The following is a 20,305-nucleotide window of genomic DNA, read 5'->3' on the forward strand; positions in this document are numbered from 1 at the left end:
CAGCCTGTCCGGTGTTCTTTTCCCCATAATAACTGCCTCGCTGCACATTATCCCAAAATTGGGAGGGTCGCTGCGATCTCATTTAGTAAAGATTAAAATACGAGGTTAAATTCATTCAACTATCAGTCGCCCTAAAGTCACTGCCTCGAGGCAAGATCACTGCACTTCGGTACAGATTAACAAGTATTGTACCCTGTGTTTCCTTATGATGTAATTTTAAGGACAAAGAACACAGTCATTAATTAGCAAACAATGACTGTTTTTGTCCAAATTTATTAGCAAGAAAAATGAGAATCCGACATGAAAATCTTCAAGTTTAGATTCATTTCTTTGAAGCTTCTTCCTCTGCGAAGCTCTTGATCATCTCTTCCTTCTTGGCCAGGAGACGTTCTTCTCTGCGCTTGCGGGCCTCCTTTGTCTTGGAGCGGCGAGCCTCAGCCTGGTCACTGGATAGGTAAAGAGAAAAGGATTGGTCAGTACAACTGAAGCTAATGGAAAACATACTTTTACACATGGATACTTTCAGAAAGAGCAAGCTTAACTATGCCAGGGAAATGATCCTAAAAACAAATATCAAAACAGGTCCAACAAAAAGAGCAACTTACGAGAGAAGCTTTCTGCGAGCCTTGTCTGCCTTCAGCTTGTGGATGTGCTCCATCAGGATGCGCTTGTTTTTGAAGACATTACCCTTGGCTCTCAGATAGAGACTGTGGTACCTGGAGGAACAAATATATTCAGACCATCTCAAAACAAGATGCTTCTTCCCTTCCTGATTAGAAGTCAAACTCGACTGACTGTCACCAGAAAAGAACTTCACACTTACATGTGCCTGTCAATTTTCTTGGCCTCCCTGTAGCGACGGAGAAGACGGCGCAGGATTCTCATGCGGCGCATCCAGCACAACTTCTCTGGCATACGAGCATTGGCTGTTCCCTTTCTCTTACCTGGCAAGGAGAAAAAACACAATTTAATATATTTATAATAAATTAAGATTAAGATATCAGTGGCTCATTTTAAAACTACTATTTGCAGGATTAAAAACAATTGCCATTTTTATTTCTTTCAAAAATGTACAAGAGCCATTGACTTTCATATTGTCCACAGAGAAACTACTGAACTCGATGCGAATACTCGATTCAGCAGTAAAATCCTAGAGTCTTTAAAAGCAAGTCAAATGTATGCATTTTAACGAAATAAAGAAAAAAGGAGATTACCCACCATAACCCATGTGACGTCCCTTGCGGCGTGCCAACGTGTTCTTGCGGCAGCGAGCACGGGAGTGAACCGTCACAGGTTTTCTGATGATCAGACCATCCTTCACCAGTTTTCGGATCTGCTGGCCTGTGGAACAAAAACAATGCAATAAAGATGGTTGCCTTTTGTGCACACAAATCTACAGGAGAGCTTTCGAATGTTAAGCATACTACTCACGAGAGTTTGCGTTGGCAATCTCGTTGGTCTCATTTGGGTCCAGCCACACCTTCTTCTTGCCACAGCGTAAGACGCTGGACGCCAAGCGTTTCTGGAGCCTGAGAAAGGGAGGATTTGTATTACAGCAAGTAGTCGTGGTTCATCAGAGTTGTTTTGACTTTTTTTTTTACTTCCTGTACAAAACACTAACCACGGGAGGTAGTCTATGTGCTCTAGTATTGACTGAAAGGGTAAATACAAAGAAATATTGCTGCAAACTGAAGTAAATGTATAATCTGGATTAGAAATAAAAGGCACATGGAGAAAAAATATTTATTAAAAAGGAGGAACATACAAACCTATTATACTGAATAGCCTACTAATACTAAAGTATATATTGGTTTGTGATTTATCATAAACTGAGAAGAACTCTTTGCCAAATGCATTTAAACAATTAAAGACTCAAAGTTAATAATGTTCCCCAATTGTTAATTGGAGGAGGCCCTCCATGTTATTTTGCATATAAAAACAATTCACTTGACCTTATCAGATATTTCTCAACTACTAGGTGCCATAATCCTCTTAATACATGGTTTATTTCTTTAAAAAAGAAAAGTGTGCCAGTCACAAAAACGAATTAGCAGGATGACTGGTTCATTAAAAAAAGGTATCAGTTATTTGCTCGTAAGGGTTGATAGGAGGCAGAATGAAGACAGTCCCATAGGGATGTCATGACATTTGTTTTACTACTAGGCATAGAATTGAGAGAGAGAGACATTTGGAAAGTGCCTCAAAGAAATTCTGACTTAATCCACTTGGAAAATGTGAGGATCGTGGATGCACAAATAACCGTAATGACCCACCGATAGCGTGGCACGGGAAGGAATAGAGCAACTATGCTAGTTTATTTTTATTTTATTGAAATGTTTGATCGACCAAGGTTTAAAAACTGTATTTTATGCCAGTTGATTTGATTTGATGCGAGGGGCCTTAGGTGTTAAAGTGCATGGTGTGTCATGTCTTGGTTAGTGTAGCTAACTCAGGTTAGCTCACTGACATAGGCCCCATGCTACATATATTCCGCTAGAAATAGGCGACCTTACTCAAACTCATTCAGAGTTCAATGTATCCCTCTAGTCTTGTATAACAATTACAAGTTGAAAAATCCTGTTTATTTTTTGTTTCGGATAGAAACACATTGTTAAATGTTAAATGCCTGGCTTACCTCATGGCTGCAGCTAGCTTGGTTAGTAGGGACGAAGGAAATAGAAAGAGCCAGAGCCTCCCATTTTAAATAACGTCACGGGGGAACTCAACTGCGGCAGTTTTAAATAAATCGTTAATAAAGCAACCGGTGGTAGGCAGTGGCAGTATTTATTAAGATTTGATTAAACATTTTGATATTTTATGTTGTATCTATGATTTAATATAGTTCTAAAGTCAAACTGAGTGTATTAATAGATCCCCCCCCACCGTATCACAGTGGTACGCTCCATAAAATGTAATGTGTACATCTGACCACTGGGTGACGCACTATGTACATGTTTTAAGAACTCTAGTTTCTAAAACGTCTGGTCTTTGTGTTAGTGTTTTTACTCTACAATGTTTTATCTAATCAATATACTTTATTTATCCCTATTGAACTTGGGAGGGCTGCTCTATAGTTTAGAATAACACAAAAATAATGTAAATAAACAAAATAGAATATAAATATTCAAACTAACAGTAACATTAATAATGTGCAAAAATATATAAAATAAAATAGATGTATAATATTTGTAAAAACATAAGAAGTTAAATAAAAAATGTCCAATAACAGATTCAATAATATGATGTAGATACACATAATTAATTAAAGTAGGAATGTGCAATAAAGAAAAAATAGAGATATTTTATTAAAACCTAAGCAGTTCAAGGAAAATGTCCAAACAAGTAAAGTCAAAATGTGCACAATTCAGTACAACAAATAACATGCATATAACTATTATTATATGTATTAGTTTTAGGCTTAAGATATTAATGCCATCTATCTTTATATGGATCTGATCGGCCAGTGCTGCCCTCTCCTGGCTGATGGCAATACTGCACCGCCGGTGGATCACCTCTATACCAAAAATAACAGTGCTCCTGCCTCCTGTCCTGTGACACATTTGTGTCTGTCAGAGCTGAGCCGTCCAGTATTCAGAGGAGAGTGGAGCTCTTGCAGGGAGACACGGGCCCTCAACAACGAACCACAAGGCTGGCTGCAATTTTGTCGACGAGTTTATTTTTGAGATATGAGTCAGCGTAACACAACGTTCAAGGTAAGGGAGATTTCGTTCTGGCGAGCCATGGCTAGGAGCGAGCTAGTGCTATAGCTACATCGCCAACGTTGAAGTAACTGTTACTAAAGCCGCGCGTTATTGTCATGGAAACAATAACTGCATTGTAACAATAGATTCCTCGACGGCGTTGACATATTTGTGAATGGTGAAAGCTAAACACAGTCAGGGCCGATTTTAGTGGCATATAACCTCACGTTAGCCGGTTAACTTTACATTGACATTGAGTCAAAGCAGACCCCTTGACAGTATATATCTTACTTTGGCTGGCTTTAGTGACATACAAATAGCTTTAACCGCCTGCTCATTAACTAACCCAACGTTAAGCTAAAGGGATTCCATTCTGCGTAAGCCCTAACGTCAGGTTTGCCACATGAGGCTCGGCAGCATGCCATATAATGTGCCTGACCCGGTGAATGAAACTGCACATTTAATTTAACATTTTCACCACCAAATAAACCACCTGGAGCCTTTAAACCAGATAGTGTTAAGACATTTTAGCAGCCAAACAATTCGGCGTTAATACGTATGTTAAGCAGACACCCTGCTGCCTGGTTTGTGCCATTGTTGTCTGCACAGCTAGTTATCTGCACCCCATCTGTCACTGAGACTTCTGCTGCCTGACCTGCTTATTGCAGACAGCTTCTTGGAGCGCCTGAGTCGGATTAACCTACTGTATTCCCGTGCAGTGAATCCAAACAGAGATGGTGTTGTCTTCTCAAAGATAAGCATCCTCTGGTGTAACCCTTACTCCTTAATCAATACTAGTGTTTGCCCAGTACTATCTCTAAAATCAGCAGAATGTGGTGTTGGCATGTTTGTTATCTATGTTGCAACTGTTTATTTGTTGTGAAATTGTTTCCCTTGATATATGCCTGTAAGGACCATAGCCTGCATCAGTTGGTATACGTAAATATTGAATATTGGTAGTATGTTCCGTAAATCTGCATTTTTACATCTTAACATTAGCTCTGAATTTCTATCATGCTGAGATACTTAATAATACGATACGATTTGAATGATAAGAAGTATGTCACACTTTTTGCAGAACAAACACAAAGAACAGCACTGTAATGTAAAATAAACCATACATTTACACGAGTATGGGAAAAAGGTATACTATTTTAATAAATATATAAAAAGCTCCAATTAACATAATCATATATAATGGGGAGTAGTAGTGGATATGATATGTATGTTTTGGTGTTGTTAAGTTATTGATAGTGTATGAATTCTTAACTAAACTCTATATCAGCCAATAGATTTACTTTTCTGCTAATCTTTAATTATGGCTACCTTCTCCTGCTCCTTAATCCCCTCAGCTCCTCACCCTTCAACTGCTTTGTTTTGCTTCCAGGAAAGTCACCCCATCAAGGGGAGTACTCTCGGCCATTGACCCCCTTTTTTAAAGCCCAGTTTACCTCATCAGTGTGCATATCACCTACTAGCACCACAACACTGCAACAGCACAAAGGCTCACAGGGCATTCATGTGCTGCTGGACCAGTTAAGCTGGAACGTATGCTGTCCCCCTCAAGCATAATATTCACTGAAAATGGACTTACATTCCCCCCTTAACTTACACACAGACTCTTAAATGTTTGGTGTGAAAATATTAAATAATTGAGTGACTCACCTTTTACAGGGGCCCTGTATGTGTTTGCTGTTAATTACTTTAGTGCCCTCTTTGTACTTATTGAGGCTGTTGTACTCTTCACTCTGTATTTTATTGTTGGAATGAACAATTGCGGAATAACAGAAATTGTATTTATTTGGGGCTTAGACACTGCACACCTCCAATTTACTGAAAAGGTTAACAAAAAGTAACCAATACAGAATGAAACCAGTATTAATCAGGTTTTTTGTGGTCGGAACAAAGTACAATATTGTTCAGTGTTTAAATCATCAAAACATTCTCGCAGAATATCAATCAGAGCTGCAATGAACTGGGATATTAAGAATCCATATTTGACAATTAATTCCACTTTTATCGCTTGAGAAAAGCCACGCCCTTCGTCATTCCTGATTTTGAGTAGCTGAAGCTGTAGAGTTCAATACTTTATAAGTAATACGGCAACTACTGCACCGTACTTCAAGTTGTGCAACTATTTTGTTGCCCCTCTTTACCGCCTCTAACAAGTTTCAAAGGCCCAGCTCTCATGCGGTTAAATACTCTTAATATAAACTACCAGAAGCTATTTAAAGATAGTTGACCTTTAGGTGTGCAGTACACAGCACATCGGTCTGGTGAAACACATAGCCAGTAGGCACATATCAAATGAGGATAAATGTCTTTGTAATGGCCCGGTAGCTAATTAACCTGCTGCAACAGATATTTATAGAGTGAATACAAGAGTGAATCATCCCAATCATCCCAATCATCGTCTGGGTATAGTTCCAGATTCCCTAATATGATGTAATGTGGAGCTGAGCAACTTGTGTGATTGTAACATTTTAGAGTATGCGCTCAAGTATTAGTACTCACTGCTACTGTAAACAAAATATGCAAATGTTAACTGTTATTGCTCTTAGCTCTGGTGTCTAAATATACATGTTTACTGACGTTAGATATACTGTATATGAGTTTAACCTTTGTACATTTCAAGGAATTTTTCTGTCTGTTTAATTTCTTTTTTAAACGTGGATGAATAATCCTGATTTGCATACAGGAAAGGAAGATGTTTGAATTCTGAATAGTTTTGAGTGTGTTTCAAATGAAGAAGTAATTGACTCTACTAGTGAATTGTGGTATTTAAAACTGCAGAAGTGAGACTAAAACAAGTCAAATATAGTCGTAACCAAGGCTACAATGATATTGGAGTGTTCATGAACAATGGTAAAATAATCCCAGCCTTTTGCTTTGCATTGTAGACGTTTCTTTAACATAGCGACCTTGCTTTTCTGAAAGCTCCTTCAGTCTCAGGGGTTTCGGTGTAAGGCACAAAACGTTCTTCATTGGAGTGTTGCTGGTTATTTGAACCGCAGGAGATCAGCCCATTAATTGCACTCAAAGGCTCTTGGGACTAGTAAAACAACGTCATCCTGATATTATTTAGAAAATGGCATAACTGGAGCAAACAGGTGTTCATTGAAGCCTCTCCTACTAGCAGGGTGATGCATCATGGGGGAGTGGTGCACATTCTTTTAGCCTTTAGATACACCTAGTTTTCACCTGGTGAGGCTGGTAACACCTGTTTTATGCTTAATCCTCATTCAGTGAAAATGCTGAGCAGCAGGCAGATGTTCCAGGGTGTGGAGGGCAACATGTATACATCACAACACCAACCATTGTTTTAATATGATATTCATATAATCAAATTGTTAAAATATACATAGCAATCCCATTGTCACACAACATGCAGTATGTTGGCATTGAGTATCTTCTCTATATCTTCCACTGTAATATATGTATTCTACTTATTATATTGATTCTTTTGCACAGTGGAAAGTTATTGCAACAGAGCTGGCTGATATAAAATGTACATCCAATATCCCTCCGCAGCTAGACAAAAAAAACACAGAACAACACGTACACTAGGGCTGCTCGATTATGGCAAAAATCATAATCTCGATTATTTGGGTCAATAATTGTAGTTGCGATTATTCATTGACTTTGAAAACATCCATTTATTGGAGAAAAAAAGGTTGAACAGTATGTTTTTAACAGTTGATTACCCTGAACTTTAAGTATAATTCAACTGAAAAACCGAAAGAAAAAAAAAAAATAATCGTTTTATTTCGATTACGTTCTTTTCGTAATCGATGAAAGCCGTAATCGTAATNTAATCGCGATTTAAAATACGATTAATTGAGCAGCCCTAACGTACACTACATAAAACAGCACAATAAATAAAAGTCCTTCATTGTGAAATAATTAATAGAATCAGTTTGACAAATACATTATATACAAGACCATATGTGTGCTGACTTCAGCGAAAGCTTGAGGCAGGTTGTAATGTCTCTAATATTGTTTATTATAATAATAATAATAATAATAATAACCTTGTCTGGAGTGAACACATGGCTAACAGAAAGTGTAGTTCATCTTCATAATAAATATTTAAATAAAAATAATGAGGTGATTAAGTTTTACAACTGTCAGTAGTTTTATGTTGGTCTATTTCAAATGTGTCCTTACTACCTAAAAAGTGAATTAGGATTTTGTGGAATGCCAGGTATATTTAATAGACGATACTCTTGCTTTTAAAAGGGAAACATACATATTACCCGGAGCGACGGCTGCATTAAAATATGAGAATATGTGATATCTGTGTCTTGCCAGCTTGCCAGCTAGTGGTGTGTGATCTGGAGGGAGAGATAAGGACAGCAGAGAACATGGCGCTGTCAGACGGCTTGTTGCTGCAGGTCAACAATGGAGAGCAGTGGACTAACCGCTGGAAACATCCCAACGATGACTCGGTAAGACACACCGATCCATGCATCTCGCTAATGCTCTCTCATACACTGGGCTCAGCATTACACATCTTGTCAGAGTGTTTAATCTATAATCATTCCTTTTACCTTCAATGATTAGTGTATGTGGCTGTGTCCCCAGGATCGCAGCACCAGCCCCTCTGTCCTGCGCTGCGTCGCCAGCACGTGGAAGGAGGGCCTGCTGAGCAGAAAGAGGCCCTTTGTGGGCCGCTGCTGTCACTCCTGCACTCCACAGAGCTGGGTAATGCTACACCAGAGCTCATAATCTCTAACACGAGTCCCTTTGCTCCAGGGGATTATCTGTTCTATTGTAAATGTTTAAGACTAAGGAGTAAATGTTTAAGACTAAGGAGAAAATGATCTTTATGCAAAGTACACCTTCCAAAAAAGAATGTAGAGACTGAAGACACAAGAAGTCCATCTAAGCACCAAATCGTTTGTATGTGAATCAATCGTGATTTAAGATTGGGTTTAATTGTCTACTATTTTGATGTATTTTCTGACATTTTTTAGACGATTTATCCATTAATCTAGAACATAATCCATCATTAAAATAATCGTTTTTGCAGCCCTATGTGGCGTCTTCTATACATCCAAATAAAAAAACACATACGATATGTGCTACATTTGCCAAGGTTTGGTTTTCCACATTGTGTTCTCATGATCCAAGGAAAATCTTACTTGTAACGTCTCTAAAAGACGGTAGAAACACTGGCCTACTAAAAGACCTCAGGCCGTTTGTAACCGCTTAGGCAACAGACATTAAACACATTTATTTAAAAACAGTGTGTTCAGCATGAGTTATTGCTGTTTTGAGCATGGGGAGTACGTTTCCCCACAGCATTGGTAACAGGTAACGTAGTACATTAGTGTGTGACAAGCGAATAAAACACCATGCAAATGTGGTCTGACACACTTGCCCAAGGTGACACATTGGTGGCTCCAGCTTGTCTACCTCTGTAAAGATTTCTCATTTGAATTTCGGTCCGCATTGCTTGCAAAAAAAAAATCCTTTAATGAGCTCAGTGCTGGTCAAAGACAAGTTGATTGTTTCCCAAATCTACAAACCCATCGCTGTCTCTAAGGCTCTTAGTCAAAGTTATTCTGATACTGTTGTCTTCCTCATAATAATAATAATCATTTTTGTTTTGGTCCCAGGAGAAACTGTTCAACCCCAGTATCCCATCTCTGGGACTGCGCAATGTCATCTTCATTAATGAGACCCACACCAGGTAAACAAAGCAAAGTCTAGCATACCACCGCTATAACATCATCTCATTACACAGGGTTCTGCCGAGCTTCACTGTGTGACCTTTTTAACTGCACCTTGAACCTGCAAGAGTAATCTCTATACCTCCTCCTGTACGGTCCAATCAAAACAGTACAGACAGACACTGGTAATCCTAACATCCTGTGTATAATAAATAGCTTTAAGTCAAGAAGGCCGATCTGTGAAACAGTGGAAAGGTAGACTGCTGAATAATTGAAAGTGTTTGTCAGTAGACACCGGACAGATGCATCCAGTGACTGACCTGAGCAGGCAAAACTCAGCCAGGCTCCTTAATACCTCAAACAGTATGAGGTTTTGTATAGCACTGCTGTGTATTAGCATGTAGACAGAGACATTCTGGGGCCTTGATGGGCTTAGGGTCAATGTGCACAGGGTGTTAGTGTTGGATTTGCCTAACACAGTCATGTGTGTGTCATGTATAAGTTCAAGTGGAACTCACCCAAACACAGGCATTGTTGCAAGAAAGCTGCATGTAATAGATATGTAGACCAAAGCTGATCTCTGAACATGTGTAAAGTTACCAGAAAATACCTAGTTTGTCTTGAAATGTGTGTAAATTATGATCAGTTCAACTATATACAGTATTAGGGCTGCACGATATTGGAAAAAACTGACATTGCGATTTCCCCCTCCCCCCTGCGATATGAAAATATACAGGAATTGAAGAAAAGACTGTTTTTTTCCTGCAAACCATCCTTTCTTGAACTTTAATGCTATACAATTGGTATTTTTTTAACTATATTTAACCGGATGAAGAATTTTAGTCACGGACGTCTGGATCTTAAGTTATCAGAGCAACAAGCTGAGCTAGCTCGGTTAGCAGCACCGAGCCCTGGAGAAACACATGAAACTACTTTATTCAGTGTTTTTACCTTTAATCACCGGGTCCGTTTGCTTTGGAGATTTGATTGTGATTGGTGGCTTGCTGTGCATGCAGAGCCTGCATGTCACTCACTCAAGTACCCCGGACATGAGAGCCGCGCAAGTTTTTCTTTTGTAGCAAGCAGCAAAATAATTGTAACATGACGTGTTTGAGTTAAAACATTTTTTTTTTTTAAATCGCATGTCCTCGCGATGTGAATATCGCGATTATCGTCACGACATATCGTGCAGCCCGATACAGTATATATTATTCTTTATGTAAGGCTGTATGTAATTAACAGATCAACGAGTATCAATAACACATATTTCTAATCTATAGAAAAATGTGTCAATACATTCGTTAGCGTCTACAAAGTATATTTAAGAATGTGTTTTCTACTTTACATGTTTTGACATTGGTGTGTGTGTGTGTGTGTGTGCTCATGCAGGCAGCGGGGCTGGCTGGCGCGCAGGCTGAGTTATGTGTTGTTTGTCATGGAGAGAGATGTCAACAAGGACATGTTCACCAGGAACGTAGTGGACAACGTGCTCAACAACAGCAGGTAAAGGCCCGACGAGCCATCAATGTGCATCTGAGCATCACGAGAGTCCGTCGTTTCCTCCACTTACAGCATGTCTGTGATGTGCTTTGGTCCATGGCAGGGTGGAGAGTGCGATTGCGAATGTAGCCGCGGATGTGGACGCTGCAGGAACACAACCTGGCCAGGAGCACAAAGCGGTCAGAAAAGTGAAGCAGAAAGCCCGGGCCTTCCTTCAGGAGATGGTGGCCAACATTTCACCGGCCTTCATCAGGCACGTACTGCAAATCTTAGCTCACTTGCTTTTGCTGGGCTTATAACCAGCGCTGTACTCAATAAATATGTGCTACAAAGTTCAAATCAAAGCGTCACGCTCATATTCTGAATCAAGATTTGAATGCTCCAAAAGGTTCATCCAGACTTATATAATGTTACCTCACTCCAAAATGTACTATATTTTCCCACAGCTATACGTTTGGACTGTTTGTTTCTGTTGTTCTCACTCTTTTCTTTCTGTTCAGGCTGACCGGCTGGGTCCTCCTGAGGCTCTTTAATGGTTTCTTCTGGAGCATCCAGATCCACAAGGGTCAGCTGGAAATGGTCAAAAAAGCTGCGACAGAGGTCAGCAAAAGATAAACAATAATCTCTATACATGGTCTTCTACACAACATGTGCAACAATGTATTGCATTGTAATTGTACACATATTTGTGACAGCTAAACAAATTGTCTAACAAGAAATACACACATTGATCATCATAACTGTGTTCTATATTAGCTGAGACAATAGATTAAAGTAGAAGATACAATTTGTATTTGTCATTGTTCCATCTGTGTTTATATTCAAATCCTCTTTGTCTTGTCTTTACAGCAAAATGTGCCCATGGTCTTCCTTCCCGTTCACAAATCCCACATCGACTACTTGCTCATCACGTTGATCCTGTTCTGTCACAACATCAAAGCCCCTCACATCGCAGCTGGGAACAACCTTAGCATCCCTATCCTCAGGTAAAAAGCCCACGAAGCCTCACGTCAGGTTTGATCATCTGGCAATGAAAGGCTCTGTGTAAGGGAGAACTCAAACATCAGTTTAATATCAGAAGGAAGGGAATTCCTCGGAAGTAGATCAGAGAGGATTTAGCGCAGAACTTTGAATTGAATTGATTGATTTAAAACAAGGGACAGTGTACATTAATCAACATTTTAAAAACATGTAAAAGTACTCGAATTAGCCAAAAGGCTAGTTTTCACCGATAGTCCCTTTGCCAGATGGTGATGGACATCCTAAAAGCAATAATGAAAATACCACGACATTGTTATACCATTGTACAAAAGAGTGAGATTGACGACAATTGTACATCTATGGAATACAAATAGCAGGGAAGCTAATCTTACAACAAGTCGGGAAGCTGTTTTATCATAACCTGCTTTTGAAGTGTTAGTCCAGATCTTATGTACAGTAGTACATCCTGGGACATCTTTACCGGGAACAGGAACACAACAAGCGGCCGCCACACATCAACAATTGGCTGTTTGCTGCATGTCATCCATCCCTCTTCACCTCGTCCTGCCTCTCCAATAAAGGAGAACTGCCTACAATATATCTGTATACAAAATAGTGTAGATAGTTATAGAGGTATACACAACTGAAGGGTTCAGCACAAAAATGTGTAGAGGCAGTCATTTATTGCAAATGTGCTTGTTCAAAATGGTAGAGAACCACCGTTGTCAGCTGTCATCATCACTTCATTGTTTAAATCACATTGAATATTCCCAATAATGACTTTGAAGGTGCATTACTTCAGTACAGCATTGCCCTTTAATCACAGCGAAGCCAATATCAACATGATTGGCCTTACGTGATATCTGAACCGTCGCAAATTGCCGCTGCTTAACGTTGAAGCCATGTGATTGTTCTTTTTCTTTTTTAGCACTCTAATCCGAAAACTTGGAGGATTCTTCATACGACGGAGAATGGACGAGACGGGAGATAAGAAAGACGTTTTGTACAGATCACTCTTACACGCAGTAAGTCCCAAGAGTCTGTTTCTCTTCTACAATAAAGGCTGGTTTAGCATACTCTTCCTCAAGTCACAAAATGTTGAGTGTGTTTCTTGCCATGGCTTATTATGTAACTGCATGCTGTCTTCATGCCTTTCTGCTCGGTGTGCTCGTTTCATTCCTGAGTGATGGACAGGGAGGGTTAAAAGCTTTTCTTACATAATGTTAGTGCTTTTTCCCGCCCGCCTCCCCCCCCCTCTGTGTGCTGCACTACCAGTCGATGTTTTATGCATTTTAAATAAGTTACTTAGACATTACAACTCTTGAGTAGGTACAATCAGTAGACTGCTTTAAAATGACTAAGTCAGGACCGGGTCAAAATTGTGCAAGCGTAATCATTTTAGTGATCATTTTTTACCTTCAGATGCCTGTTAAAAAAGTTTACATATTGTTTTAAAGTACTGTCGATGTTACATCAAACTCAACCGCTATTTGGTTAATATGTCAAGGCGCTGTGTCCCTGGTATGATAAGTACCTCAAGAAACTCACTGCTCCAAAGCCTTTTGAAAAGATTGAATAGGAATTAAGATAAGAAACTGGACTTGTTCCTTTTGTTCCAAGTATTTGGAAAATGTGGATTAACAACCTAATGAGAAAATCTGAAGTAGAACTAATGTTAATGACTGCTAATGTGTTTTCTACAAAATAGCCCCTCTGAGCAGTGGATTTGCCTAATTGTACCAGTCCCTCCCAGTTGGTAATTGCTTTTAATTTGTAAGTTTAGAGTGTGTGGAAGAGAGTTCAGGGTACTGAACGCAGGAAAGCCTGAGTATTTGTGCTTCCAAGATAAGAGGTATCGGCTTAAGGCAAGAACAACGGTTGTAAAGCATGACCTAAATATTATCCCTTTGTACCGCAAATATAACACCACACATTCCACCAACACACCGTGTACGGGTGGATTATGCACTGCTCTAAGATGGGAAAAGATACCATTTCAATGTGTCGCTGACAGACATTTTGACAAACCAAACTCTTACACATGCAGAAGGTAATAAGCTTTCATTTCTGTCGCTCTGGTAAAAGCCGAAAAAAGAACTCTGTCCTCTTCACGGCTTTATCTAAATGCCACACAATCCATTTCGGGATAATGTTTCTCCCCCAAAAGTGTCGACATAGCAAGAGACAGCTGTGTATATATACTGTACTCAGCGGGATACTGTTACAACACCGCCGCCTGGGCACGTGCCCATTCCCCGCAGTGTGTTTAGGGGTCAAACCGTCGGTGACCCTCACTCACCTTCATCCTGTATTCAGACTGCATATATACAGTACACCAGCTGCATAGTGCTGACCTCCATCTTTGGAATAGCGGCAATGTTGTGTTTCAGAATCTCAAAGACTTGGCAGCAAATTGCATTTTCATCAAAGTATTATGACCTTCACTTACAGCCTATAGACATTTGTCTGGTTTTTGACATCCAGTGCGTGCATTCATCATCCATCTTCCCCCCACATTACTCCCTTCCACATCATTCTGTGTTTGATCGCTCTCCCCTCAGTACACGGAGGAGTTGTTGCGTCAGCAGCAGTTTCTGGAGATCTACCTGGAGGGCACGCGCTCCCGCAGCGGGAAGCCGTCTACAGCGCGTGCGGGCATGCTGTCCATCGTGGTAGACACAATGTGGACCGGGTCGATCCCAGACGTGTTGGTGGTGCCAGTTGGCATCTCTTATGATCGTATTCTTGAGGGCAACTATAATAGCGAGCAGCTGGTGAGTGTCGGGTGGCGTCTGTTCTTTGTGGGCCCTTTTGCTTTGGCAACAAAGGGCTTTTTACTCAGTTATTAAAGGAAACAGAATAGATTTTATAGCATTTTACTTTTGAAATTATAGCTGTGGTAAAAATGTGTTGTGTGTGGTGTCGGCAGCTATTACATGTTGTTTGTTTATTATGCAAGTCTACATTTTAACCATCTGAACTCCTCCATCCCACCAGGGCAAGCCTAAGAAGAATGAGAGTTTGTGGGGGATTGCATGTGGAGTGTTTAGGATGCTGAGGAAGAACTACGGTTGTGTTCGAGTTGACTTCAATCAGCCCTTCTCCTTAAAGGTGACTTTTTGCAGGTTTATATAATAAAAGAAGCTCTAACTATGACGGCATTCAGCTAACCCTCATGATTTTAAAGGAACACTTCACACACAAAATGACTCTACACATGTTTACTTCGAAACATCGCATTTAATGCATGACTCCCCAGTAAACGTAACCAAAAAAAGAAGCGTTTTGATGAATTTAAGTAAATCGGGGTTGAGTTTAACATCAGCAAAAATATATAAAACATTCACGAGGTCTTACACAACTTGTACAGTATAGTCTACGTCTCATTTATCCAGTCTTATGCCCACTTCTTTCCGAACAAATGCATTTCTGCTTCAAACTTACTTTTAACTGCACTGTCACATATTTCACATGTTGGCACTACTTGTCCTTCTGAACTCACGGTAATACAGGGTGAGTAACTGAAATACACATAGTTATTTTGTGGGGGAAGTATTGCTTTAAAGCGCTCAAAATAATTTAAAAGCTTAAAAATGTAGGAATCTTACAATAAAATGTCATGTTTTCTTTTGGTTTTTCTTCATATTTATTTACTCAAATAAATCAGTGGGTTTTTCTTTTGAAATGAACCTTTTTTTTGTCTAATATAGGAGTACCTGGATTCCCAGAGAAACCGCCATATTCCTCCAGCAGTGTCTCTGGAGCACACCTTGATGCCCATCATCATTTCTGCGCAGTAAGCCCACACACACACACACACACACACACACACACACACACACACACACACACACACCCTCCTCTGACCACATAGCAGCGGCCCCACATTCCCACCTGTAATATTATGAACTCTCTAGTCTAAACTTGACATCGCCCTCCTGCTGCTTCACAGCACGCTCTGTTCTCTGTCATCTGAGAACACAGCACTCGAGTTAGCATCGACAGAGGTCAGTGCAGTTCAGAGCTGGCCCTTCAAAATAAAAGGGATACAGTCAAACAGTACATCAACAAAGACAGCAGCGCTCCATGACAGCTGGTTTGGACACAAGTTTGAACTCATGCTAGCAGAGCTGACTCAACTTGCAGAAAAAGTGCCCTGCAGGGTTTAACTTAAAATCCGGGCCGGCTAAAATAATTGTTCGTGCTTTTTACAGCTTAATATAACAACAAGTGTTTCTGAAGTGAATTACCTACCCCCACCTTTAACTTTTTTAGTAAAGAGAAGGAAACTGTTTGTGAAATGAACTGGTGTGTCATTCATGCCATATCAAGCTTGCATAACAATACATTTGTCGAACTTGGCTTTAAATAGTTGATTTGTTATCCTTTCAGACCTGATGCCCAGCTGTTTGAGGGGCAGGAGGAGGAGGAGCAGCTGAACAGAGAGATGCCAGAGGACATCGTGAGGCGCCAACTTATAAACAACCTGGCCAAGCACGTCCTCTTCAGTAAGAAACTCACGGCCCCACAGACAGGGGATTCACCACACCCTCACTCTCACTATAGCCCTCCTGCATACAACATTAAGGGATCACTATCGGCCTCACCAAGAACAATATTTTGAGTTTGCAGAATAGAAATGCATGTGAAAGGTCACGGATCATCATAAGGTCATCTTATTCCAAGTCTTTCAATCAGGATGTCTCTTTTATTTCAAATACTGGAGCACATGTAGCTTTATCAGGCTCTTTTATCTTTTTCCTATTCAGCACATGGTCTTATTGTCATCCTGTTTCAAAGGTGCGTCTGCTAGCCAGAACTAAGGCAGCACACATGAAACACTATCCCTCATTCTGCCTGCATGAATTAAAAACAGCACAGCGTCAGTCCATCCGCCCCACATCACTGAGGGATTTTTCTTGCCACGAGGGTAGCACTACAGAAACCGGTTCTCCCCAGCTCATTCAGCTGCATTCTCCTACGCTAGGCAGTTGTGTTTTGCTCCCAGCCAATCACAAGGCCTCCTGCTGGATGGCATGTTGTTTTCAGCCAATGGGATGAAGGGGAGGATAGAGAAGCAGCAGAAGGGACGAATGCAGTACCACTGCTCACACATGCTTTACACCCCTGAACTTGAGCCATGCTTAACGTGACCACTAGTAACCCTTGTACTAAGAAACGCACGCACGCACGCACACGCACACGCGGACACACACACACACACACACACTTTATTATCGGTAGGTAAGATGCCAAGGGAAATAATAATAAAAATGTATAATTTATAAAAAAATGTGTTGCAACATAAAGTCAGTCATGGATTCTAGTCACAGGATTGAGGTCTATAAGCTGATTATTTGTGAAATTGTAATTATTTTAAACACGTGAATCAGGTATTTTTTTTTTTTTTAAGTTGTAGTTAAAGAGTAACAAGAAAGATAAATTCCCCGGTCCCAAAAATGTCTAAATACTCTTCAAGTCACTTCACTTCACTTCATGTCAGCTGCTTAACAGTCTAACACGTTTTTGTTGTGTTGTAAATACAAGTTTATCGATGGTATTGATATTGTCGTCAGTCTTTTGTGCGTAACTCATTGTATTCTCTTTGTGTCTTCCCTCACAGCGGCTAATAAGTCATCAGCGATCATGTCCACCCACATTATAGCCTGTCTCCTGCTGTACAGACACAGACAGGTAAGTCTGGCTCTTCATGTCCTCCCCTGGTGCTTCCCCACTGTAAACCGCACCATCTTCCATTTTTCCTTTTCATCCTCGCCCCTCTGTTTCTCAGATTTCTACTCCTTTTCCCCATCATGCTCCCTCCATTACACCAAGGTGATCCAAATGTCACATACCTCTGCATGAAAGTAATGAAAGTCCCTCAGTGTTGGAGCTCCCTCTTCCTGCTACCTCCTCTAGTGGTGAGCCGCTGCCCTCTGCAGGCAAACTGATGTAAGAGGTGACAGTGGACAAAAATGACTGAAATAACTTTATCTTTTGAGGAATTTGCCACTTCTACATAATCAGACTCAAGCCCCGTCTAACTATTTCTCATACTGCATAAACATTTTGAGGCGCAAATGATATCAGTTTGTTTTGACTTGTTTGTTGAGCTTTTGCCTCCGCTTTGCTCCAGGGGGTGGTGCTGTCCAAGTTGGTGGAAGACTTCTTCAACATGAAGGAGGAGATCCTGTCACGGGACTTTGATCTGGGCTTCTCGGGGAACTCTGAGGATGTTGTGGTGCGTGCCCTCCACCTGCTGGGAAACTGCGTCAACGTGACCAGCAGCGCTAACCGCAACGGAGAGTTCACCATCGCGCCGAGCCAGACTGTGCCAGCGCTTTTCGAGCTCAACTTCTACAGCAACGGCCTTTTCCATGTCTTCATTTCTGATGCAATCATCGGTATGTAGGGTTCTGTGGTCACTGATCTTTGACTTGTTTGAAGGGATGCCAGCGATTATTCGAATATTCGTTAGAGTCTCCATAATCGAAAATTATTTTTAAAATTCGATTTTATTTATATATATCTTTTTATTATTATTTATGTTTGGGGGTGCGGGCGGCGGGCGTCGAATAATCGATTATTATTCGCCAGGGCTGTCCGATTTTTGATTTTGATCATGGTCAGTTTCTGGCATCCCCACTTGTTTGCTGTTGATGTTACATCTACATACAATAATACATTTCATCAGGCAGACTTTAGCTATCCCAGGCCTAGATTTTCCTCTACAAAATTGTTTATTTTTCAAATTGATTGTTAAAAAGCATCATTTTCAAACATAGTTTGCCACGCTTGTTTTCTCTATATTAAGAAACATGTCAAAAAACACAGGAGAAATACTCTTTAATAACAAAAACTATAAAGAATAGATATATTAAAAAAACAAGATAAACACATTTCAAATACATCATGAATCAAATTGTTAAATGATACAATTAATAATACAAATAATTACAATAATAATTATTATAATATAACAAAAATACTTTAAACTTAACCTACGAAAAGTTCTTGACTAACCAATACATGTGTTCCTGACGTGTCTCCAGCCTGCAGCATCCTGTCCCTGCAGCGAGAGCTGGTGGCTGAATCAGAGTCCGACCACCCCCCCGAGTGTCTCAGCAGCCTCCCCCTCAGTCAGGAGAGACTCATCCGAAAGGCCGCCGGGCTCTCTCACTTCCTTGTCAATGAAGTGACACTGGCACCAGTAAGTCCTGCACCTCTCTAAACGTTGCATTAAACAACAATAAACGTTTGAATTGCCTCTCGATGTCCCTGTTTGTTATGGATTCAAACTGATTTTTTTAAGTGTTTTTCCTTCTCCTCCCTCCTCCTACAGCCATGTCAGACTATTTACCAGGTTTTCCATGACGCAGTAGCGCGGCTCATTCAATATGGAGTTCTCTACGTAGCAGAGGTCAGTTTACAGATACAAACCTCACTGCTGGTGGACAAAACTAAAAGTGAAAGCTGTGACTTGTGCAAGAAGTATCATGGGGAACATCTATGGAATGGCTGTTGGCCAACTCGATCAAATGCATTTGTTGTTGTGTGACAGGAGGACCAGGAGGAACTGAGTCCCAGCCCCACAGACGAACCTTGGCCCAAAAAGTTCCCAGAGCCCCTTTCCTGGAGAAGTGACGAGGAGGATGAGGACAGTGACTTTGGAGAGGAGCAGAGAGATCGCTATCTAAAGGTCTGTTTAAATAACATCATAAACGTAGTCTATTTTATGATTAAACCAACATAACCTTTAGCCTTGCACCAACATTTAGGACACTTTTTAAGTTGTCTTTCCCCCTCCATGTGTTTTTTTTGTCAATCAGGTGAGCGTTTCCGCAGAGCATCAGGAGTTCTTCGTCTTCCTACAGCGACTCGTCAGCCCCGTGCTGGAGGCCTACAGCGGCGCCGCCATCTTTGTCCACAGTCTGAGTCAGCCCATGGCCGAGTCCGACTACACCCAGCGGCTCTTCAGATACCTGCTCACACGCACAGAGAGAGGAGTGGCTGCTTATGGTAAAACTGCACTATCTACCTCCATACTGTCCACTTTTCATCATCCAGGTTTAGCTTACATGAAAGAAACAAGTCTTTGTTTCATTATTTTTTCATTTGATCTGGGATCTTACACAGGCTTTAAGTTAAGAAAATGTTTGACTTTAAGAGTTTATTGATAGGTTAAGGATATCCTTGAATTTGTATATGTGACCCGCTCTATCGAAATCAGTCGGAAATCGCAACGGCTCATTTCAAAATAAATTTGCGAGAAAAAATAAGTTTTCCGGGGTTCGGGTGTTTTGTTTGATTTTAAATAAACAAAGTCTTGGCTTTCAGAATATGAAACTTTTATTTCCAAAATCACACGATAAATACATGTTTGAAGCTTGTAAAGGGAAGATGACAGCTCTCACTCGCCATTCTGCTGTTCCGCAGCGCCGCTTCCCC

General features: G+C 40.5%; 2 protein-coding genes across 3 annotated transcripts in view; one reads left to right on the plus strand and one right to left on the minus strand.

The window, feature by feature from the left end:
- Positions 1–253: 253 nt before the first annotated feature.
- Positions 254–2,709, minus strand: LOC104967598 (60S ribosomal protein L19). Its single transcript, XM_010797098.1, has 6 exons — positions 2,636–2,709; positions 1,432–1,529; positions 1,219–1,341; positions 824–944; positions 606–716; positions 254–446 (listed from the first exon to the last, which is right to left on the minus strand). The coding sequence occupies exons 1-6, from the start codon at positions 2,638–2,640 to the stop codon at positions 323–325; spliced, it is 582 nt and encodes a 193-aa protein (XP_010795400.1). The 5' UTR covers positions 2,641–2,709; the 3' UTR covers positions 254–322.
- An 820-nt stretch (positions 2,710–3,529) lies between these two features.
- The window catches only part of gpam (glycerol-3-phosphate acyltransferase, mitochondrial), a 20,816-nt gene continuing 4,040 nt past the window's right edge, over positions 3,530–20,305 (plus strand). Inside the window, exons 1-19 of one of the 2 annotated variants that reach the window (XM_010797100.1) lie at positions 3,530–3,713; positions 8,005–8,149; positions 8,286–8,405; positions 9,323–9,396; positions 10,766–10,879; positions 10,980–11,129; positions 11,377–11,476; positions 11,726–11,862; positions 12,786–12,882; positions 14,419–14,631; positions 14,855–14,968; positions 15,568–15,653; positions 16,250–16,365; positions 17,481–17,551; positions 17,994–18,261; positions 18,910–19,067; positions 19,200–19,277; positions 19,419–19,556; positions 19,687–19,876. In XM_010797100.1, the coding sequence (XP_010795402.1) occupies positions 8,066–8,149; positions 8,286–8,405; positions 9,323–9,396; positions 10,766–10,879; positions 10,980–11,129; positions 11,377–11,476; positions 11,726–11,862; positions 12,786–12,882; positions 14,419–14,631; positions 14,855–14,968; positions 15,568–15,653; positions 16,250–16,365; positions 17,481–17,551; positions 17,994–18,261; positions 18,910–19,067; positions 19,200–19,277; positions 19,419–19,556; positions 19,687–19,876 (2,308 nt within the window). In that variant the 5' untranslated portion in view covers positions 3,530–3,713; positions 8,005–8,065. The remainder of the gene's footprint in view (positions 3,714–8,004; positions 8,150–8,285; positions 8,406–9,322; positions 9,397–10,765; positions 10,880–10,979; positions 11,130–11,376; positions 11,477–11,725; positions 11,863–12,785; positions 12,883–14,418; positions 14,632–14,854; positions 14,969–15,567; positions 15,654–16,249; positions 16,366–17,480; positions 17,552–17,993; positions 18,262–18,909; positions 19,068–19,199; positions 19,278–19,418; positions 19,557–19,686; positions 19,877–20,305) is intronic. The other variant, XM_010797099.1, reaches the window with a different exon arrangement.

Source organism: Notothenia coriiceps, unplaced genomic scaffold, assembly GCF_000735185.1.
Source record: "Notothenia coriiceps isolate Sejong01 unplaced genomic scaffold, NC01 NC01_scaffold00037483, whole genome shotgun sequence".
NCBI lineage: Eukaryota > Metazoa > Chordata > Actinopteri > Perciformes > Nototheniidae > Notothenia > Notothenia coriiceps.

Bases quoted from the DNA above. Each gene is read 5' to 3' on its own strand.
- LOC104967598 (XM_010797098.1), bottom strand. The intron at 1,342-1,431 runs GTGAGTAGTATG...TTTGTTCCACAG, and splicing joins GATTGCCAACGCAAACTCTC to GCCAGCAGATCCGAAAACTG. The intron at 717-823 runs GTAAGTGTGAAG...TTGTTCCTCCAG, and splicing joins AAGAAAATTGACAGGCACAT to GTACCACAGTCTCTATCTGA.